The following is a 19,746-nucleotide window of genomic DNA, read 5'->3' as shown; positions in this document are numbered from 1 at the left end:
TCACTGTGCCATAGCTGTGTCCAACAAGATTCACGCTATACTTGTCAGAAATCTGCTTTGTGTGAAATGGCACTGAGTCACTTCAACTATAAATAAACCAGTAATGTGTGAAGAGTGGGATAATTTCATGAGTCTTTCTTATGACACACATGATAAATGTCATCAGGAGATTATGTAACACAAGAAGCTGCTTTTAGCATTAAGCAAGGAGTTTTTTGTTTGTTTGTTTGTTTTGGTGGTGGTGTGTGTGTTTGTTTTTGGTCTTTTGGGGCAAACATTTTGCCCTCTGTCAAGGAAGCTTCTGAAAAAAGTCTTACTGAGAGATCCCTTTACATTTCTTCAGAAGGGAAAATTAAAATGTAAGTGGTTTTTATAGCATTCTTTTTAAAAAAGGCAGTTTGTGAATGATTGGTCTGATCCAGCCAAAAAAACCCAAAACACTTTAGCTAATCTTCACTCATCAAAAATTGCTGAGATTCCCTAGCACCAGAGCAGCCACAGAGACTATTCCCTACCTTAAGAGGGCTTATCCCCTCTCTACCACCTCTTGTGTACCTGGTTAGGAGTCCCATCTTTTCACCCTCTTCCCAGAGCTGGAGTTTGGAAATTGTTTCATTATGATTATCCCATATGTGGCCATTAATGTCTTTGCTAAGCATCAACATTAAGTCCCCACATACAGGGCTTGAAGGGTAGCCGCCTTCTTTCTCCAAACTTCCTTGCCTTCCTCCCCCATACCCCAACCTGTTGGTTCTGGTTTTTGTTTGTTTGTAAAAGTTGTAAAACTTTTGAAAGAGATGTTCTTTTCCCCCTCCCCATCCAAACATCTCTGCAGTATGCAGCAGAGTAGTTGAAATCTCCCTTTCCAAGGTAAGGTAGTTCTTATTTCTGCTCAGTTCTCTCCCCTGGGAGCAGCCTGGAACTGTTCCTGTCCCACAGTCCTTACGAACTGTAGCCACGTAGCATTCCTACCCTGGTGGAAAGAACACTGAGATGCCCAGAGTTGTTGACTGAGACCTCATTTCCCATGGAGCCGTGCTGCAGAGATGAAGAATTCCTCACATGGTTGTGGGAGTGATGATTACGTATCAGCCTTTCTGCTGAGATACTGGATAAGGCCCTGAAAGAAGAAACAGAGAAAACGATTGGTTTTATGGGATTTTTTTCCCCTTCAGCTCTTTGCCCTCCCACTTGCGTGAAAACTCTGGTGAATCGCCATCCACCCACATTTCCCCCTGCTTTTTTAATGTACTTGCAAGGATGAAGAGCTGAGAAAAGTGGGGGTAGAGAGATCATCATGCAAAGCCATTTTTGAGAAAGAAATTCTGAATCAGGGATAGATTTTTGGCACTTGAATCAGGGGCTCTAAGGAAAACTCAAGATTCCTGTTTTCCCATAGCCATTTGAACTTGTGAGCTCAGCCTCCACAGGCCTAGGAAATAGTGCTAATATAAAATAGAAGGGATACACAGATAGCTTTTCAGTAATGAACTGGCATTCCCAAATTTATAGAAATATTCAATTTAGGAAGGAGAAGCATATCGTTGCTTTTTATTGCAGAGATAGGTTTTTGCATTTTCATACTGTACAGGATATTGTGCAAAAATGAATATTACTCAGTACATTTTAACTTTTTACCATGTTTTACCAATAGCCTAGTCTATAATACATCAAGCAGCAATCTCCTCCAGGATAGTATGGGGGACTTCAGGTCAGCATGTCTTCTCCATTGGCAGAGCAGTGAAAAACATGGCTTCACTGATCTCACCATTACATGAGCTAGCAAGAGATTGGAACATTATAGCTAAGCTACTAAAGGGGCTGGATACATCTAATATTCCTATGCAAAGACTGGCAGAGTTTGAAGGTGTCTGTTAACACTGAGCAGTAGATTGTGCATGATAGGCACTTGCTGGCTTGGGATTGGTGCAGTCGCTCCACCCCATGTTGAGCTCTGGAAGGGATTTGTCTCTGATTGGCACAATCCCTCCTGGAATTCTGCAGCATTCGGGGGGGAAGCATGACTAGTGTGACGTACCATAGGAATGTGCTCTTCTTTTGATGGCTGGATGTCTCCATGCCCTTTTCTGGTAGGGGTATTAGGAGGGAGCATTTCTTGAATACAAGAGTGAAAGAACGCTCTGGTGTCCTAGCACCTACACAAGAGCTCGGCACAATCTGGGCTGAGTGTTTTACAGGTTAACACTTGACTGCTAATGTGCCAGGACCCCTAACGTGTTTTCACTGTTTTAAATTGAAGGTGAGCAGCCCAGCGGTGAACGTGACTCTGAAATCTCACGTTTTTCTATGAGCTACTTGCTAAAACTCCCAGCCCAAGATCACAGATCCTGAGAAATTGTAAAGTAGTACTTTATTTCTTCTTTCACTCTTGTCTTCTATCACAAGACTGTTCATCAATGGAATAAAAACATTTGTATTTAGTTTCTTTTATATGTTGAGAATTACAGCCTGACCTGTACTGCCATTTGTAAAACCAGTGTATAATCTCAAAATACTACTCTGAAAATGCAATAGAAGATTTACAAAAATGAATGTTTGTTTAGATCTTCTTAAATAATTATCACTGCTGTTTTGGAATATTTGTCCAGCCTCTAAGAATTTTCAGGCTAAATTATCTCATATCTGTGGATTGGATGACAGGGTATTACAAAAGTAAAAAACCAGCTCAGATCTAAAATACCAAGTCATAGTTGTTCCTAAAAATGCTGTGTAGGCAAACTTTGGCTGTGTATAGTTTCCTCTGGATATTTGTCTGATCTTCAGATTTCTTCTCATCAGTCAAATTTAATTATAGAATAGCCTATTTTTGTTTGGGGCTGTTGCAAGGAACACAGATGTTTGTTTCATTTGAAACAAACAGTGTGGCATTAACTGTTCCCCTGTATTGGATAATATAGTCAAAGCTCCAGCTCAAAATGGACATTACAAATACAGAAAGTAAATTCTTTAAACACCATTGCATCCTTACAATTCACAGGAAATATACAATATACTTACAATTCACAGGAAATGTAGAACAAAACATTTTCAAGAAAAGATTTTATGTTTCTCCGATACACTGTAAAAGAAAATAACTGGAATGCATTCCTACTTATTATTTAATGATTCAATATCTTAAACCTATTTTGGGAAGATGGAATACATACCTTGATTCTTTTTTGTATGAAATGTACACCTGAGTTTGGTTTATTCGGCTGTAAATGGTCTTGGCCAAAGAAAGAAATGTTGTCTGATTGAAATAGATTAATGTTTTTAAATTACCAAGGCAATTGTTTATATTTCTGTAATACAGTTATGACTCTCTGTTTGTAAGTATTATGAAAACTTCTAAGCAGTAATGGAAGAACAGCTATAGGAAGGGAGAATGATGGCAAAGGTCAGAAATGTTCAAGTGAAGTATTGATTTGTCTTTTTTTTTTCCCCCCCTTTTCCCTTTAATGAGGACTAGAATGTTTCCACATCAGTTAGCTGCCTTCAGAAAGCACCAGAAGGTCACACCAGCCTCATACTGATCTTTTTCTTTGTGTCTACAATATAATTGGCCGATTGTGCTAGTGATGAGTGAACCCCCTCCCCCATCACAGTCTCAGCTACATGTTGTTAGACCTCATTGCTAGTTCCCTGAGGAGAACAGCACGGCTACACTCCTCACTAGCAAAGGCAGTGCCATTGCGCAGGTTGAAACAGCAGAAACAGCATCCATTTTAATCTGCAGGAAGCTTCTCGCCTTACAAGGGCGTTCTTTTCTCCTTCAGATGCTGTAAATTTTAACTGTGCAGCTTCTGTAAACATTCCTGGCTTTGGTGTCTGCTCTCTGTATGATGCACTGAGATGGTACACCAGGAAAACTGTTCGTATCAGGTAAGAATTAAAGCTCTGTTATGATGATAGGCATCCTTTGCTGGAGAGAAAGGCCTGACTTTTTCAGTGCAGCAAGTTGCCTCTCTTCGGCTTCTACAGTATTCTTAGTATTGTGGTTTGTTGTAAATCTGATGAGCAGTGTAGAAAATAATGCTTAGTTGGCTGTAAAATGTGAATTGTATAGGTATAATCTGTCCTGACATGTATGTCTATATGGATAGAGGAACTCCTTTAAATGAAGAACTGTTTAAGATATGTTTCGGAGATGGGAAATAATTTTGGGGAACGAATTATGGAACAAATAAAAGGTGCATAAAATAATAGTAAACAATATTTTTAAATGTTAACTTTAAGAGTGTCAATGCCTAAGTTCTTGTGTACACTACACAATGTTCACTAATATAGTAAAAATCTTTAGATGAACTAAGTGGAAAAGGAACTGACACTTCCATTCATTGATGCTTTACATTCAGTAATATGTATTCATCTGAGTGTTTATGTACGAGCTGCATTTTATGTTATATAATGCGTCAACACTTACTCTTTTACTACAAGTATAAATGAGAGTACTTGATTTAAATTACTTGTATGAAGTGGCTGTTTTAGCACCTTCGTAGTTATATTTGAAGCAAGATTAGCTTTTAATATTTTTAAGAGTTCTATATTCACTGTCCGTAATTGATGCATTGAAATGTAGTGGTCATTTTCACATGCTGTCTTTTCATTGTTCACATTATGGTTTGCTATTTTGATAAATAATCAAAATATGGATTAATTGATTGCAAGCTCTTTGGGGCAGAGACAGTGCCTTTTTATGTGTTTGTAGCACCAGCACAGTGTAGAGTCCCAATCCTGGTCGGGCCTCTGGGCACTGCCACAATGCTAATAATCAGAGATGAAGATGAGAAGATAATTGGTAACAAAGACTCATGTATTACCTTTCCACAGGACAAAGTAAGAATTTAGGAGTTTACACTGACATTACTTCACTTTCCTAACAATAGAGGGACAGTATTATGACACACGCACCTACGTTACAGATTCCTCTCCTAGGGCTTGGTCCTGCTTGAAGATTACTGTTAAACACATGTATCCCTATACATAAAATAGCATTATAGAAGGGAAGGGAAATAAACCAAAGTACCAGTCAGTACACATAGTACAGAGTTAAAAAATGATTTTTGAGTTTGAAGATTTTTAATCCAATTAGCAGTTTAAAATAATTATTCCAGTCTATCCCCTTCTAAAAATATATTTAAATAATTTTCTGAAGCCTTTAGCCTGTCATATTTTAGTAATTTAATAAATAGCATCATTGTTGTGTCTCTGAGAACATTTTCCCAGCATAGTTCTGGGAACTGAAGGGTTAAAGGTCGCCTATTCTTTCTTCTCAAATGGAAGCCAGTCTTCTGGGAACTGTGAGTAAGTGAAGATACATTAGGTTCAGTCAAAAACACTGCTATTAGGCTGGATAGCATCCTAAAGTATTTAGTTTTGTGTGATCATAGTATGGCTACATTTTTAATCATTTTAATCTGCTTATTCGTTACAATGTGTTCTTTCAAAACAAAAATACTGAATATAAATCACTAGTCATATGTGAATCTTTATTTTAGAAAAATGTCATATGAAAATGATCTTTATGTTTTGTTTAAATACCTCTGTTTGGTTGCACGGAGCAGCAAAACAACCCAAATAATCAAACCCATTAACCTGGAGGTCAAGTTTTAATCCTTCTGTGATCAGCAATCCAGGGTTTAAAATCAAACTACAAGCCATAAATGATTGGATTTCAGCAAGCTAGAGAGGAAGGGTGGCTTCCCTAAACACGGGCTGTGATGGGGGGGAAGGGAAAATGTCAATGTGAAGGCTGCTATAGTCACGTGTGATATCTGTGGTCAAATTCCTTTTTGAAATGTGCTTTAGGTTTTATCAGAGCCTTAAAATACAGTTAATAAAGAGAGAGACCCTATACAGTTTAGACGTTAAATCCCTACAGTGGCTGTTCAAAAATAAATTCTAAATGCTAAGCAGAGCTGTATATTATGCTACCAAAAGAATCCTAGAGTGGTGGATCAGCAACACAGGTTTATCTTATAACGGGAGACAGCAAAAAGCATTTCGTTTATACGCATTTCGCTAGACAAATCTTGTCTGACCTAAATCAACTGCTGCTGCTACTTTCCAAATTCTTGAGGAAGTGGTCCATAAAATTAGATTTTTTTTAATTAACAGAATTAACAATTCCAAGAAGAAGAATGCTAGGTGTTTATTAAACAGTTTTGGATCATATTCTAAATAATATGATGATAACCCTCCTCCGAAGGTTAAAGATCTGTGCTTTTATAGATTGGAAGAATTATACATTGATTGCAGTGGAATTGAATGTCATATGGTAATGGAATATGAATCTTTTCACTTCTAGGTTATCAATCTGAATCCATACCAGGTCAGTGGTGACCAAAAGTTATTATCACCTGAGGCTGTTTAGTGTCCTCCTTCCAGTTCCCAACTAATAAGTATTACACAAACCACTGCCATCCCTACTCTTATTGACTCAATAGGCATGGACCCTTTCACCATTACTGATCGCCTCTCCAGTTCAGGCATATTGACATTGGTATGTTGGTAATCTCTTTTACAGCACCATTAAAAGTGATTGAAATTATTTTTGTAAATAATGCCAAACACTTGTGTCAAGGTTCCTTCCCCACTCTGAACTCTAGGGTACAGATGTGGGGACCTGCATGAAAGATCCCCCTAAGCTTATTCTTACCAGCTTAGGTTTAAAAACTTCCCCAAGGTACAAACTTTGCCTTGTCCTTGAGCCGTATGCTGCCACCACCAAGCGTTTTAAACAAAGAACAGAGAAAGAGCCCACTTGGAGACATCTTCCACCAAAATATCCCCCCAAGCCCGACACCCCCTTTCCTGGGGAAGGCTTGATAAGAATCCTCACCAATTTGTACAGGTGAACACAGACCCAAACCCTTGGATCTTAAGAACAATGAAAAATCAATCAGGTTCTTAAAAGAAGAATTTTAATTAAAGAAAAGGTAAAAGAATCACCTCTGTAAAATTAGGATGGTAAATACCTTACAGGATAATCAGATTCAAACAATAGAGAATCCCTCTAGGCAAAACCTTAAGTTACAAAAAGACACAAAAACAGGAATATACATTCCATCCAGCACAGCCTTTTTTTACCAGCCATTAAACAAAAGGAAATCTAACGCATTTCTGGCTAAATTACTTACTAACTTAACAGAAGCTGTAAGGCTGCATTCCTGATCTGTTCCCGGCAAAAGCATCACACAGACAGACCAACCCTTTGTTCCCCCCCCTCCAGATCTGAAAGTATCTTGTCCTCTCATTGGTCATTTTGGGTCAGGTGCCAGCTAGGTTACCTTAGCTTCTTAACCCTTTACAGGTGAAAGGGTTTTGCCTCTGGCCAGGAGGGATTTTATAGTTCTGTATACAGGGTTACCCTTCCCTTTATATTTATGACAACTTGTTAAGATCAGTGAAATATTTAAGAGACTACGTGTGTATTGTTAACATTATGAATAAATATAATTTAAAAGTAAATTGCAAATGTGTTTTCAACTAATCTCCCAAGACCTGTGTTTTAGGGCTATATTTTTTCTCCTGCAAATTTGACATGAAAAATAACAGCACTTGCACATTTGTTTAAAATACTTAAGACATCTGTGATGTCATCAACATGCATCGAAGAAACACAACCGTAACTCAGGCCCTGATAAGTAAATAAAAGTAAATAAAATATTTTGTTATAATGTACTTCCTTGCCATTTAAATATACCCACGTACTATTTTAATGATTTAGGACAGAGGTGGGCAACCTACGGCCCGCGGGCCACAGCCAGCCCGACCCCTGAGCTCCCAGCTGGGGAGGCTTGCCCCCAGCCCCTCCCCTGCAGTTACGCCACTGTGCGAGGAGTGCGACTTGTGCCTGCCCACCTCCCAGGCTGTCCAGCAAGCTTGCCTTGCTGCTCTGAGTGGCCTGGTAAGGGGACGGGGGGAGTGGAGGGCAGGAGGTCCCGGGGGGCAGTGGGGACAGGAGGCAGTTGGATGGGGCTGAGGTTTGGGGAGGGGGGCGGTCAGGAGACAGGGAGCAGGGAGGTTGTATAGGGGGTGGGATCCCAGGGGATCTGGGGCATCCCAGTAGGGGGGGGACAGGGAGTGGGAGAGTGGGTGGGATAGGAGGTGGGGTCGGGGGGAGGTAGTTAGGGATGGGGGTCCCAGGAGGGGGTGGTCAGGGGTCCCAGGGGGCCTGTCAGGGGGCAGGGGTGCGGATAGGGGTCAGGGCGATCAGGGGACCAGGAGCAGGGGGGCTTAGATAAGGGGGTGAGGTCCCGGGGGGTGGTTAGGGGCGGGGGGGGTCCCGGGAGGGGGTGGTCAGGGGACAAGGAGCAGGGGGGTTGGATGGGTGGGGGCTTCTGAGGAGGGGCGGGAAGTGGGAAGGGGTGGATAGTGTACGGGGCCAGGCTGTTTGGGGAGGCACAGCCTTTCCTACCCGGCCCTTTATACCATTTCGCAACCCCAATGTGGCCCTCCAGCCAAAAAGTTTGCCCACCCCTGATTTAGGATCTTAACTAGTATTAAGTAATAAAGCATTTCAGTTCACCATTAAATCCTTTAGGTGCCCTTTGCATAGAGTAACAATCTGAAAATCAAGTGGACGTCAGCTTCTTGCATATTTTCTTCATCTTGATGAATGAGCTATTGTGAGCTCTTCAGATCAGAGTTTGCCTTTTTGTTACATATTTGTACAGTGCCTAGCACAATGGGACCTTAGCCTCTAGATGCTACCATAATCCTATTATTAACATGGCAGTAAAGTTAAATATCATCACCTCAGACTTATTTCTGATGGTCTTCTAAAAGTTGATAAATTTCTGAACTCCAAAACATTGAGACTGAATCTCTGTGTAATATTATACTCCCTAAACAGAATATTGCCCATGGGGGCCATTCGGTTTTGCAGACTAGTATCGATTTGGATATGTACCTATTTCTGTTGACTGAAATGTCAAACATTCTTGGGCTTTATACACAGATAAAAAACGGATGTGACCAGTTACATTTGATTTTCTTCAAAGTCCTGCAGTTAGCTCAAAAACAGGTATTTCAGGAAGGGCCTGGGACATAACTCATGGGACAGGATCCGTTTAGATGGAATTTGGATAGTATGGCTCTGTCTACACTAGGATATTTATCTTTTGCTGACAACATGTACAGCTTGAATTGTGGCTAAAAACTGTTTTAATTCCATGTGTTAACTGAACTAAAACACATTACTTCAGAAATTTGATTGGACCATCAGTTTTCAGCCTTCACTCCCCAGAACAGTTCAGTGCCCAAATCCCGTTTTTGGATCCCCCTTCCTCAACATTTCACCCCTCCCCTACTCCAAGCTTTCTGTATGATCTCTGTGCGTTAATGTCATATGGAGCTGCACAAAATTTGGCAGCTATATACATGTGCTGAAAGATCAGGCTGCCCTCTGTATTAAAATTGTATTGAATTTGATTGGCTGCACTTCCATAGAAAAAAGGGGAGAGTGTGGTATTTCTCAGTAAATGCCTCTTCCTTTGCAGACCTTTTCAGGGAGTTGGTCAGCTTGTACGCTACAAGCTCTCCATTTTGAAAGCTGTCCTTTCAGTAAAGAACTGTGTCTGTAGATCAAGGACATGCCAACAGCCATCTGATTTCCTTGGGAAAAGAAAGAGAGGACCTAAAGTACTCGCTGTTTCAGGCCATTTTAGGGACTTCTGTTGCCACAGCTATGTCAGTCAAGGCTACCTCTTCTTCACACCCGTGACGGATATACCTAGATCAGCAGAGGTCTGGAGTATACATAGGGCCTCAGTAATGCTGATACCAACTACTGAAAAATCATTAGTCAGAGTCTTAAAAAAATCGTGAAATTTGACTTATAAATCATTACATTTTTAAACATAACTAATTTGGGGTCCTTTTATTTGCTTTCTGTTTTTCGAGCGTTTAGGATTCACATTTTGAAGATTTCTCAGCAACCATAAATACTAGAAATGAAAGCTGAGACTCTCAGGAGAAACACCAAATATCGTAAGACTCAAGATAAAATTACAAGAGTTGGCAACAGTCTACTTCTCCTGTGTTGGGGCAGAGGACATGGCACCCACCCTATCTTCCAAAATCATTCTTTTCTTTAGCTGATTGTAAATGCTACAAAACATTTTGTAACAAGGGAGTTGGAACTCAATAGATCAATAGTTCTGGGCACACTGATCACCAATGGAAAAACTGCTACTATTAAGTAAACGAAAGGAGCCTGCCGCTCTGGAGGTGGGGAGCCCTTTAACAGACAGGTTAGACTGCAAGGATGAGGCTGGCTGTCTTTTTCTCTTTGAAGTTGTGAGAGAAGCTCGCCTTTGCTACATGGAAGTGCTTTCTGCTCATTCTGTGGAACGTTTCAGACATGTCTGTATAAATGGGAAGACGGATGATGGCCAGCCTTCAGAGTGGTACTTTCATAATTAGGACTGACTTTAAAAGAGTTTTTCTAAAGTAACCCATTTTTTTCTATTTTTATCAATTTAAATTTTTACAGTTTCAGGAAATTATGGGGCAGGTCAGATAATAATCATTTAATGATAAAGTTTTATAATCATTAAAATGCAAATTGTCAATATCACATATCAAAATGTACAAAGTATCTATCCTTAAATCAAACTCTCAGAAGTTCTCAAGCAGCATTTTTCTTACGTTGCCTTTTGGTTCATTTTCATTATTATTGATGAAAATATATTTTCATAGGTTTGTGTGTGCACAGTAAAATCAATGTTTATTGGCATTTACTGATTAGAAATGTAATCCTTCCAAACTTGTTTATAACCTAACCAGATATAAAAAATGCTGTAAATTCTACTAATAAATCATAAAGTAGCAACCACTTTTGAGATTATTGTGAGAGGTGTTCATCGGTATAGGTACTGTAGTTGGGTTACCATGATCAGTTAACTAGATAATCTGCTAAAGTGCACTGTTTGGAAAAGATTGGATCCTTGGAACAGAAAGATTATTATGGCCTATTCTCTTTATGGCAGACCTTAGAAAATTTGTAGTTCATCGTTTAGTTTATTTCATTGACTCAGATAAGTGTTATCCGTGCATAATTAAATCTGAATGTTTAAAATACTGATAACAATTTCAGTTACAATTGTATTGCTCATTTTTAGTAACCTTTTTTAAAAAAAATAGCAGAAGGCACTGACTGTTTCATGCCTTACTATCAGTATGAAAAATTAATCTTTTAATGTTAAGACTAAGTAAAAGTTAATCTGTCCTGTTTTCTTGCTTTTATAAAACCTGAAATTGAAATGCATTTTCCCCCCAGACTTTGCATGCACAAAAAGATGGTATAGTTTGAAATTGTTATGTAAAATAGTTTTATATGTTCAAGGGGGTGACTAATTTTGATCCTTGAATGTGAAGGAGTGGGGAGGGGGTTGTTACATTAGATTCTTAACTGTAGTAGCTTGAGCCACAGGAAGGCAGCATGACCTATTGCATAGGGCAGTGAACAGAGAGTTAGAAGACCTTGGTTCTATTCCTGGCTCAGCCACTGACCTATTTGTGACCTTGGGGAAGTAACTTCCCCTCTTTATACCTCTGCTAACTCTTCCTCCCTTTGTCTTATCTATTTAAATTATAAACTCTTGTAGGCAGAGACTCTATCTCACTTTGTGTCTATACTCCCCCCCACACACAATGAAGCCCCTATCTTGATTGGGGCCTCTAAGTTGCTACTGTGGTACTCCTACTACTACTAAAGTTGAGATGCACTCAGTATGTGTTTCCAGTTTTTATGTTAGGGTGCCCTAACTACAATCTCAGACTTCAGACTGTCTCTCTCCTAATGCTACCGTTTAAATTCACTGAAGGGAGAAACAGTTTTTGTAACTATAACCATGATTCCAGTTTCATAGCTGATGAAATTTTACGTGGGCTTCTCTCTCACAAAAGTAACCCTTACCCCGCTTTATCAGAAACCTGTTGTCCAACATAGTATTCTGAATTGATTTCTTCTCTCTCATTTGAAAGAAGATGTTCATTGAACAGTGCATTTTCATTTAAGGTTGTGATTTGATTTGAGTTAAAACCAGAATTATCAGCTTCTAGACTAATAAGCTAAATGAACTGATACGACTTATTTTTTTCTGTCGGATGGTCTCATTACAAGGTGAGTCCTGAGAGAATCTCAGCAAAGACATTTCTCCAACTGTACTTGGATGACCAGGTAATTAGCCTGAAAAATTTTAAGTGAGATTCTGTGTGAATGTATTTTAAATAGAACCCTTCTCCTTTTTATCTAATGAAAGAAGCAAACTATTCTGAGTTGGATACTGCAGTGGTGTGTGTGATTTCATTTCATTTTTTCTAAACATAATTACAAAGCCCAAAAACTTGACTTTTATGTTAGTGGTGTTGAAGTAAAATATCATCACATACATTAATTGCATTTATTATTTATATGGTGATAGTACATAGAGTTCCCCACCAGGAGCATGGCCCCTTGTACTAGACACGATACATACATGTAATAACGGAGAGCTCCTGCCCTAAACAGCTTACAAACTAAATAGATAAAACAGGACATTTTATTCCCATTGTACAGGTCGGGAAATGAGGGCAGAGAGTCAGTGACTGTCCAAGGACAGATGGGGGGAACTGAACCCAGATCTCCAAAGTCCTAGTCCAGGGCTTTAACTACAAAACTATCCTTTATCTCTGATTAAATTAAAATGATGCATAAACTCTTTGTGCAGTTTCTGTAATTTCAACAGTTTAGATGGTTTTTTCATACCCTGAAGAGGGTGGGTGTGGGTTTTTTGGTTTAGTTTTTTGGGGGGGTTGGTTTGTTTCTTGGTTTTTTTTTTTTACTTATTTATTCTGATTTTTACAATGTTGCTCTGTCAGGAAGAGTAAAAAGAATATGCTCTTTATCCAAAAATAAATGGTCAACCCGTAGTGATTAACTCCTTCAACAAAACCTTCTCCTTTGCATGAAATATATTAATCCCATGAAGAAAATACTTTGACAGCATTTCTAAATATCCGTTTTAATAGGCAGACACAATATTTTATCACTGGATTAACAGTGGGTTGTTTCAAATAATTTAAGGGGGAAGCAAGTGTAAAACATCTGAATAAACACCAGCTCTTCATGTTGTTGATTAATTTATATTGAAATTATAGAGGAGAAAGACTATTTGCTATAATCATTATTTACTATATACCTGAGTATAAACACAGTATTTACTGTATACAAGAACAGTAAAGGTTTATGAGAAAACTTGCCTTGTTTCTTCCATTAGGATGTTCTTCATTTAAAAATACAATTATTTGCTCTCCATAAATTAAAAAAAGTATAATGTCAAGAATCCTTATGCTGTCTAATAATGATCATATATTGTCCAGGCAAGTTAACCTAGAACATTTCTTGCATAAAGAGAAATCTCTTCAAAGCATTCCATGCTTTATTTCCAAAAATGAATTTGCCATCTATTGTACAATATTTAAATCCCAGAATGCATAACTACTTAATATAAATTGAGTATTCTGAAAGTATAGTGCGATGAATAAAGCTTATACAGGGTAAACTAATAAATTGTTCGCCCTCTATAACACTGATAGAGAGGTATGCACAGCTGTTTGCCCCCCACGCCCCGGTATTAATACATACTCTGGGTTAATTAATATTTAAAAAATGATTTTATTAAATACAGAAATAGGATTTAAGTGGTTCCAAGTAGACAGAACAAAGTGAATTACCAAGCAAAATAAAATAAAACCCGCAAGTCTATGTCTAATAAAACTGAATACAGGCGAAACCTCACCAGGTCCAGTAATCTTCCTTTTACAGATTAATCTCCTTCTAGTCCGGGTTCAGCAATCGCTCACACCCCCTGTAGTTACTCTCTTTTGTTCCAGTTTCTTTCAGCTAGCCTCTCCACCCCCAAGGATATCTCCTTAGCCAGCTGAAAACAAAATGGAGGGGTCTCCCACGGGCTTAAATAGACTTTCTCTTGTGGATGGAGACCCCCTCCTCTCTCCTGTGCAAAGTCCAGTTCCAAGATGGAGTTCTGGAGTCACCTGGGCAAGTCACAAGTCCGTGCATGACTCACAGTTTCTTACAGGCAGAAGCTATTGCCCACATGGTATCTTGAATGTCTCCAGGAAGACTTCTTATGTGGATTGGAGGATTCCAAGATGCATTGTTCCTTAAGTGCTTCTTGATTGGGCACTTAACTTTGCGAATTCCTTTCTCCAGGAACTGACCAAATGCTCTACTAAGGTTATTTAGAAATCAAGCCAGTACACGGCCAATATTCATAACTTCGAATACAAAAATGATACATGCATACAAATAGGATTAATAGATTCAGTAGATCATAACCTTTACGTAGATATGTTACATGGCATATGTAGCATAGAACATATTCCAGTTATGTAATATATATTCATAAGCATATTTCCATAACGCCTTATGGGGGGCACCGTCACAGTAATCACAGCTGGAGCTCCTAGCTCAGTTACGTGTTTCTGGCATTTCTTTTCTGTGTCCCAAAAACAAGACAGGCACAAGTGGAATCTTTTTTCCTGGTGTGTTTCTACCATTCTTGGCTGGATTGGCTGTGCCTGCAGCAGAAACTGTCAATAACCCTTCACTCCTCTCTGAGAAAATGAAGTCCAACTGAGGGTTGATGTATCTTGAAGGTATGCATGGGTGCTGAGAAAAATCCAAGAAAGGAGTTCCTTCGTCAACTACCCATGCAGTGTTTGGGGAGATATTGGGCTATATGGACCGTTGGTTTGAACCAGTATGGCCATTCTTATGCTGTTATGAGGGAAGGAGAGGAATCTGCTTGCACTCCCTCCCTCCCTCCACAATCTCACTGTCCCTGAAACAGACACACCAGGCTCCAACCTCTTCTCAAGGGGATCCTCTTGGAGGAAGCAGGGTGTGAATGTTTCTGTAAATATGCAGTATGGAAAATTTAACCCTCCCCTTGCAAGGGGGATCTGGTGCTATAATATCCAAGCTCCCTGTAAAGTGAGGAGAAGGGAGCACCACAAGAACTGGCCACCAGTGTCCCGTGTTCAACAGGATCGTTACATCCCCCATGCATTGGGAGGATCTTCGTACATTCACTCATTCCCCCTTTTCCTTCTCCCTTCCTCCACTGACAATTGACATGCAGCAGAATTAATACTCCTGAGTGACTTACAACGGTGTCTTCCTCCATGGAAATAACATATTCAATCTGAGCAAGGATTAAAAAGGGAAAGACGCTGGGCTTGGGGAAAAAGACAGCGAGCCATGGAATCCATGACTTCTTAAATACCATTACAAAACCAATTACTATGCCCACAAGTCTGGAGTGAGTAGAAGGCTTTATGAAATCCAAAAGGAATCCTGGTATGGAGAGTGGGGAGCAGTGAGGAACTTACTTGTGGTGGTTGGCTGGGGAGCCAAGTTCCACAGTGTTCCTTGAATTTGTATCTGCTGGTGCCAGTGGGGTTTAATCTGACTCTGAAAATATTAGAAGCTTGTGACAAGTGAAATCTTTATATTTGAATGCTTCCTTTTTCTTCACTGGGTTGGGATTTATTGTTTTTCTCCTAAAAGCTTTATTATGTCTGAAAAAAATATTCCAGCCAAGGAATCACCTTTAAGACAAAAAAAATCCCTAGTTATATACTTTGTGAAAGAAATGGAAGGGGGGAAAATCCTCCAGTTGTAGATTTTGCTACTCCTGTCTCTTAAGCAGGTAAGCCAACCATGCAATGCTTGGAGGCAAGAAAGGCAGTAAGAAGAATGAAGAGCTCCTCCTGAAATTGGAAAGGCACTGTGGGTGAATTTCCAAACAAATTATGGAATTCTTTTTTGCTTCCTCTAATAGACTGAAGTTGTGGATATTGAAACAGAACAACCAGTCTGTACAGAAAGTATTGCTATATTGTACAGGGAGGTTGTATGTGAAAGTCCCTGAAGTGAGTCCAGTTTTGCCTCCTGTAGCCTTGACTTTGAACCACACTGTTTTAATTTTGTCATAAGATACCAGGTTTTCTCTGCCCTGGTGTAGTCTGCTAGGCAAGTTTCCATCTATTTTTATCCTGCACTACCAGTGGCTGGAGGAAGATTGCTGCTTTCCTCTTGTAGCTACAACACACACTGCTAAGCAGTGAACTCAGTATAATCAGCTGGCTAAGGCTCAAAGACAGCCTTTTACTTTATTAGGGAAAAGAAACATGCTTTGAAGAGGATTCTAGGAGAATTATTCAGAGGAAGGTGATAGCAGATTGTGAGAAGACCATACCCTTGACAGGCCAAAGTGTCAGCAAGAAGTCACATTTTAACTGCATGGAATGGCAGCTGTCCTCACACTAGAGTGAATGAGACAAGGGTAAAAGTACGGGACAGTCTCTCTGAATGAAAAAGAGCAAGAACACTGACAGAATTTCAGTTTTCATCTGATATTTCAGTTTAAAAATGAGAAATCCAAACAGATCTTGGAGTATGGACTAATAAATTATGGATACAATGAATAGTGATAATTGCAAGGAATATTTAATCTGCAGTGAGGGGGTTTGAGAGTTAAAGGATGAATATGGACAGTGATGGAATGGATGACATCATCAGTAAAGTATCCACGTTGGAGATGGAGGGGAATTATAAAAAGGTAAGAGACAAAAAGGACGCTTGTCTTCTGACAATTGCTCTGTTTTTGCAAAAGAGAAACCATTCAAATCTGAAGAGTTGCCAGTACCATTCCCAGCACCCTATGCTACAGTTCATCCAGATATATAAATGTTTCTTCATGATTATTTTTCTTTATTTGCTAAAATAGTGAAACATTCTGTTATATTTAACACACAAGTAATTTTCATTAAAATTTGATTCAGTTTTTGGTATACTGCCATGTTCGGTAAAACGTCTTACACTCCACATTTAGTTGTCAAAACTGTAATTTAAGAAATAATTCAGAAATATTGTGACCCTCTAGTTTTTAATACAAATTACAGTGCAGCTTAAGAAATGAAAAATTTTGACTCTAAATTTTCATTTTATTTGTACTGCACCGTAAATACATCTTGAAGTGAAAGATATGAAAACAAGTATTCTATGAGTACAGGATTTTCATAAATATTATAACAGCCTTTGTCCCTTTAAAAATAAAGTATGCCATGTACCGTTTTGGAACTTTAAATATAGTAATTGTCTACATCTGGTAATGACAGACCTGAGGCAAAAATAGCTTCAGCGGCATGGTTGTAATCCTGACATTAACTGCAAGTATATGCTTGTCCCGACAAGCCAGGATATTATGCAACTTCTCCCTCTCTCTCTCCCCCCTCCCCCCCCAAACCTCCTTCCAAGGGAAACAAGTGCTGTTCTAAACTGTTTCACAGTATGTAGAAGTATCATTCCATAACAGACCCACCACCCTCAACTCTCACTAACTACAGCACTGGGCAGCATCCAGCCCATTGTATCTGACATCAGCACCTTTCAACATTTGGCCCATTGCTTCTAATATTAAATAAAAAATTGCCATAACCCCGCTGGGTTTTTAATCCAATTAAATGTTAATAGAATAACATATTTTTACCTTTAAACACTTCTGTACGTTGGCAGTGTCCTTGAATAAAGCCTCGCCTCGGTGAGGTGATATTTGCAGAGTTGTCTACTTACTGCTACGTGTTGGTTCTAAATTTACATTTTAATAAGTTTTGTACATACTCACTATTTCAGATGACATCTTAGTGTGTAAAATATATTAAAACAATGGGCTGCATTGTAATAATCACTTCTTGTGTTATGTAAGTAGTAATGTATGAACTTTGTTCACTCCTTTGGAAATACCGTCAGTAAATCCCAAGAGCTGACTCATGTACTGCTGTTTATTGGTCTGCCATGGCTTGTGTTTTCAGTGTTGTATAATTGCCAAGAAGGGAAAAAGTCTGAGGTGATAAGTGTCCACATTAATGGCATCTTAACACCCCCTGCAGTAAAGTTCTTGTACAGGGAAGATGTCATGATTGGAACAAATTTCACACTGTTGCCCAGTAAAAATACTTCAGCAATAACTCTACATTTAAACCAATTTACTATATAGATATAAAATCTACTGTGTATACAAACTGTTAAATTCCATATCAGAGTCAATTATTGTTTATTATACATGGACTGAAGTATACGTAAAAGCAGGTCAGTAAAAGATAATGGTCTAATGCATTACTACTGATGGATGAGCAATCAACTAAAGTTCCAAGTTGCTATTGTGGGATTCACATTCTTCTTAACATGCAGTATAAATGATGGGAATAACCCAGTGATATTTCAGTAACAACATTAATAAAACTGAGCAAAACAGGAAAGCTTATCCAGTAAATGTTGTTTTAGCACTCTCTGACAGTGGATGGATTAGAAATAAAACAGAACTCAGTAGTACCTGTACTCCAATACGCTATTTGATCGTTAGACTGTTCCTTTTTCTGAGGGCATATAGAGCTTTCTTGTGAAACAATTTTGCCCAATCTTATTCAATAACTAAGAATTGGAGGTAATATTGTGGCACTAAAGTATTTTTAAGTCTTTTCTTGTTAATCCCAAACCTGTTACAAGCAAACTAAAGTAAAGAAAGAAATGTGGAGTTAATCCAGGAAAGGAAAGCAGGTGTAGCTAAAGCAAATGAGAAGTAGTAAACTGTTGGCAACATGTACATAACTGTCTTAATCCTTTAAATTGCCAGAGGTATGACAGCATTTATATTATTCACCTTACTTAGTCCTTGAATGTAGATTCAGGGGGTCAGATTCTGCATTACACTTGTATAAACCCAAGTGACTCAGTGGAGTTTCTCTTGATTGGCCCATGTGAAACGGATGTAGTCTTGCCACGTTGGTTGTGTTGAATCAAAAAATGTAATACTATTTCAGATATCTGGTATGTTGTGAAAAAAGATAAAAACTGTAAAAGCTTATCTGCTAATCCCCTGTTCGTACTTGACAAAACTCCCTCTTTGTATTGAGTGTATGTACAAAATCTGCTGGAAAAAGACTGCCGTACAGGGCTACTCTTCCCAGATACTAAATAGTACCCTCTCAATGTGTCCAATCAGCATTAAATCCCATACAACCACTGGATGTGATATATAATACCTTTCAAGAAACTTCCATAATTCCTATCCACATTGGTCTTGTCATGCTCATGAATCTACAGACTAACAGAAAACAGCATTTCACACTCCAACAGAGTAGGTCATTGCAGTAGAGAGGTTGACAGGACTGTAAATCACTGCCAAAAAGCAGCTACAAATTACTGAGGAAGTTGTATCCTCTCAAACATTCAAGCCAGTTCAGATGTTCAGGCAGCAGATAATTACATCAATGGTGTAATTATAGTAAATGGTAAAATTTAAATGGTGAATACATGACCCATGGAATCAACTTTATATTGTCATATAGGAATATTTAGCCAGCGTTAAAATATCTTTGGATAGATTGACTAACTTCTATAACTGTTGTTTTGCCAGGGCAAGTGCCCCAAGGTTAATAGCATAACTTTCAACACTCCGACTTCCAAGCAAAGTGTGTAACATTTGCCCTTTTAATGTGTTGGAAAGAAAACATGGCATCCATAACTACACAATGAAAAATCACAGATGCAAGCATTATTTATATATTATAGTACCATAAGTCTGCAGAGGGGTATGTGTTTTTATTTGTATGTATATAATACATAAAACTTTTATAATCATCTTGTTTGTACTGTTGTCACCAGCACAGCTC

General features: G+C 38.8%; 1 protein-coding gene across 5 annotated transcripts in view; it reads left to right on the top strand.

Annotated features, from left to right (window-relative positions):
- The window catches only part of SCHIP1 (schwannomin interacting protein 1), a 114,815-nt gene that overhangs the window by 53,835 nt on the left and 41,234 nt on the right, over nt 1-19,746 (top strand). Inside the window, exon 1 of one of the 5 annotated variants that reach the window (XM_073359542.2) lies at nt 3,629-3,882. The exons of the other annotated variants lie outside the window; for them this stretch is intronic. Within the exon in view, the coding sequence (XP_073215643.1) occupies nt 3,853-3,882 (30 nt within the window). The 5' untranslated portion in view covers nt 3,629-3,852. Of the gene's footprint in view, nt 1-3,628; nt 3,883-19,746 lie in introns of those variants that run through there. 5 annotated transcript variants of the gene reach the window in all.

Source organism: Lepidochelys kempii, chromosome 9 (genome assembly GCF_965140285.1).
Source record: "Lepidochelys kempii isolate rLepKem1 chromosome 9, rLepKem1.hap1, whole genome shotgun sequence".
Taxonomy (NCBI): domain Eukaryota; kingdom Metazoa; phylum Chordata; order Testudines; family Cheloniidae; genus Lepidochelys; species Lepidochelys kempii.
The sequence above is the reverse complement of the archived record's forward strand: the minus strand, read 5'-3'. Positions and strand labels throughout refer to the sequence as shown.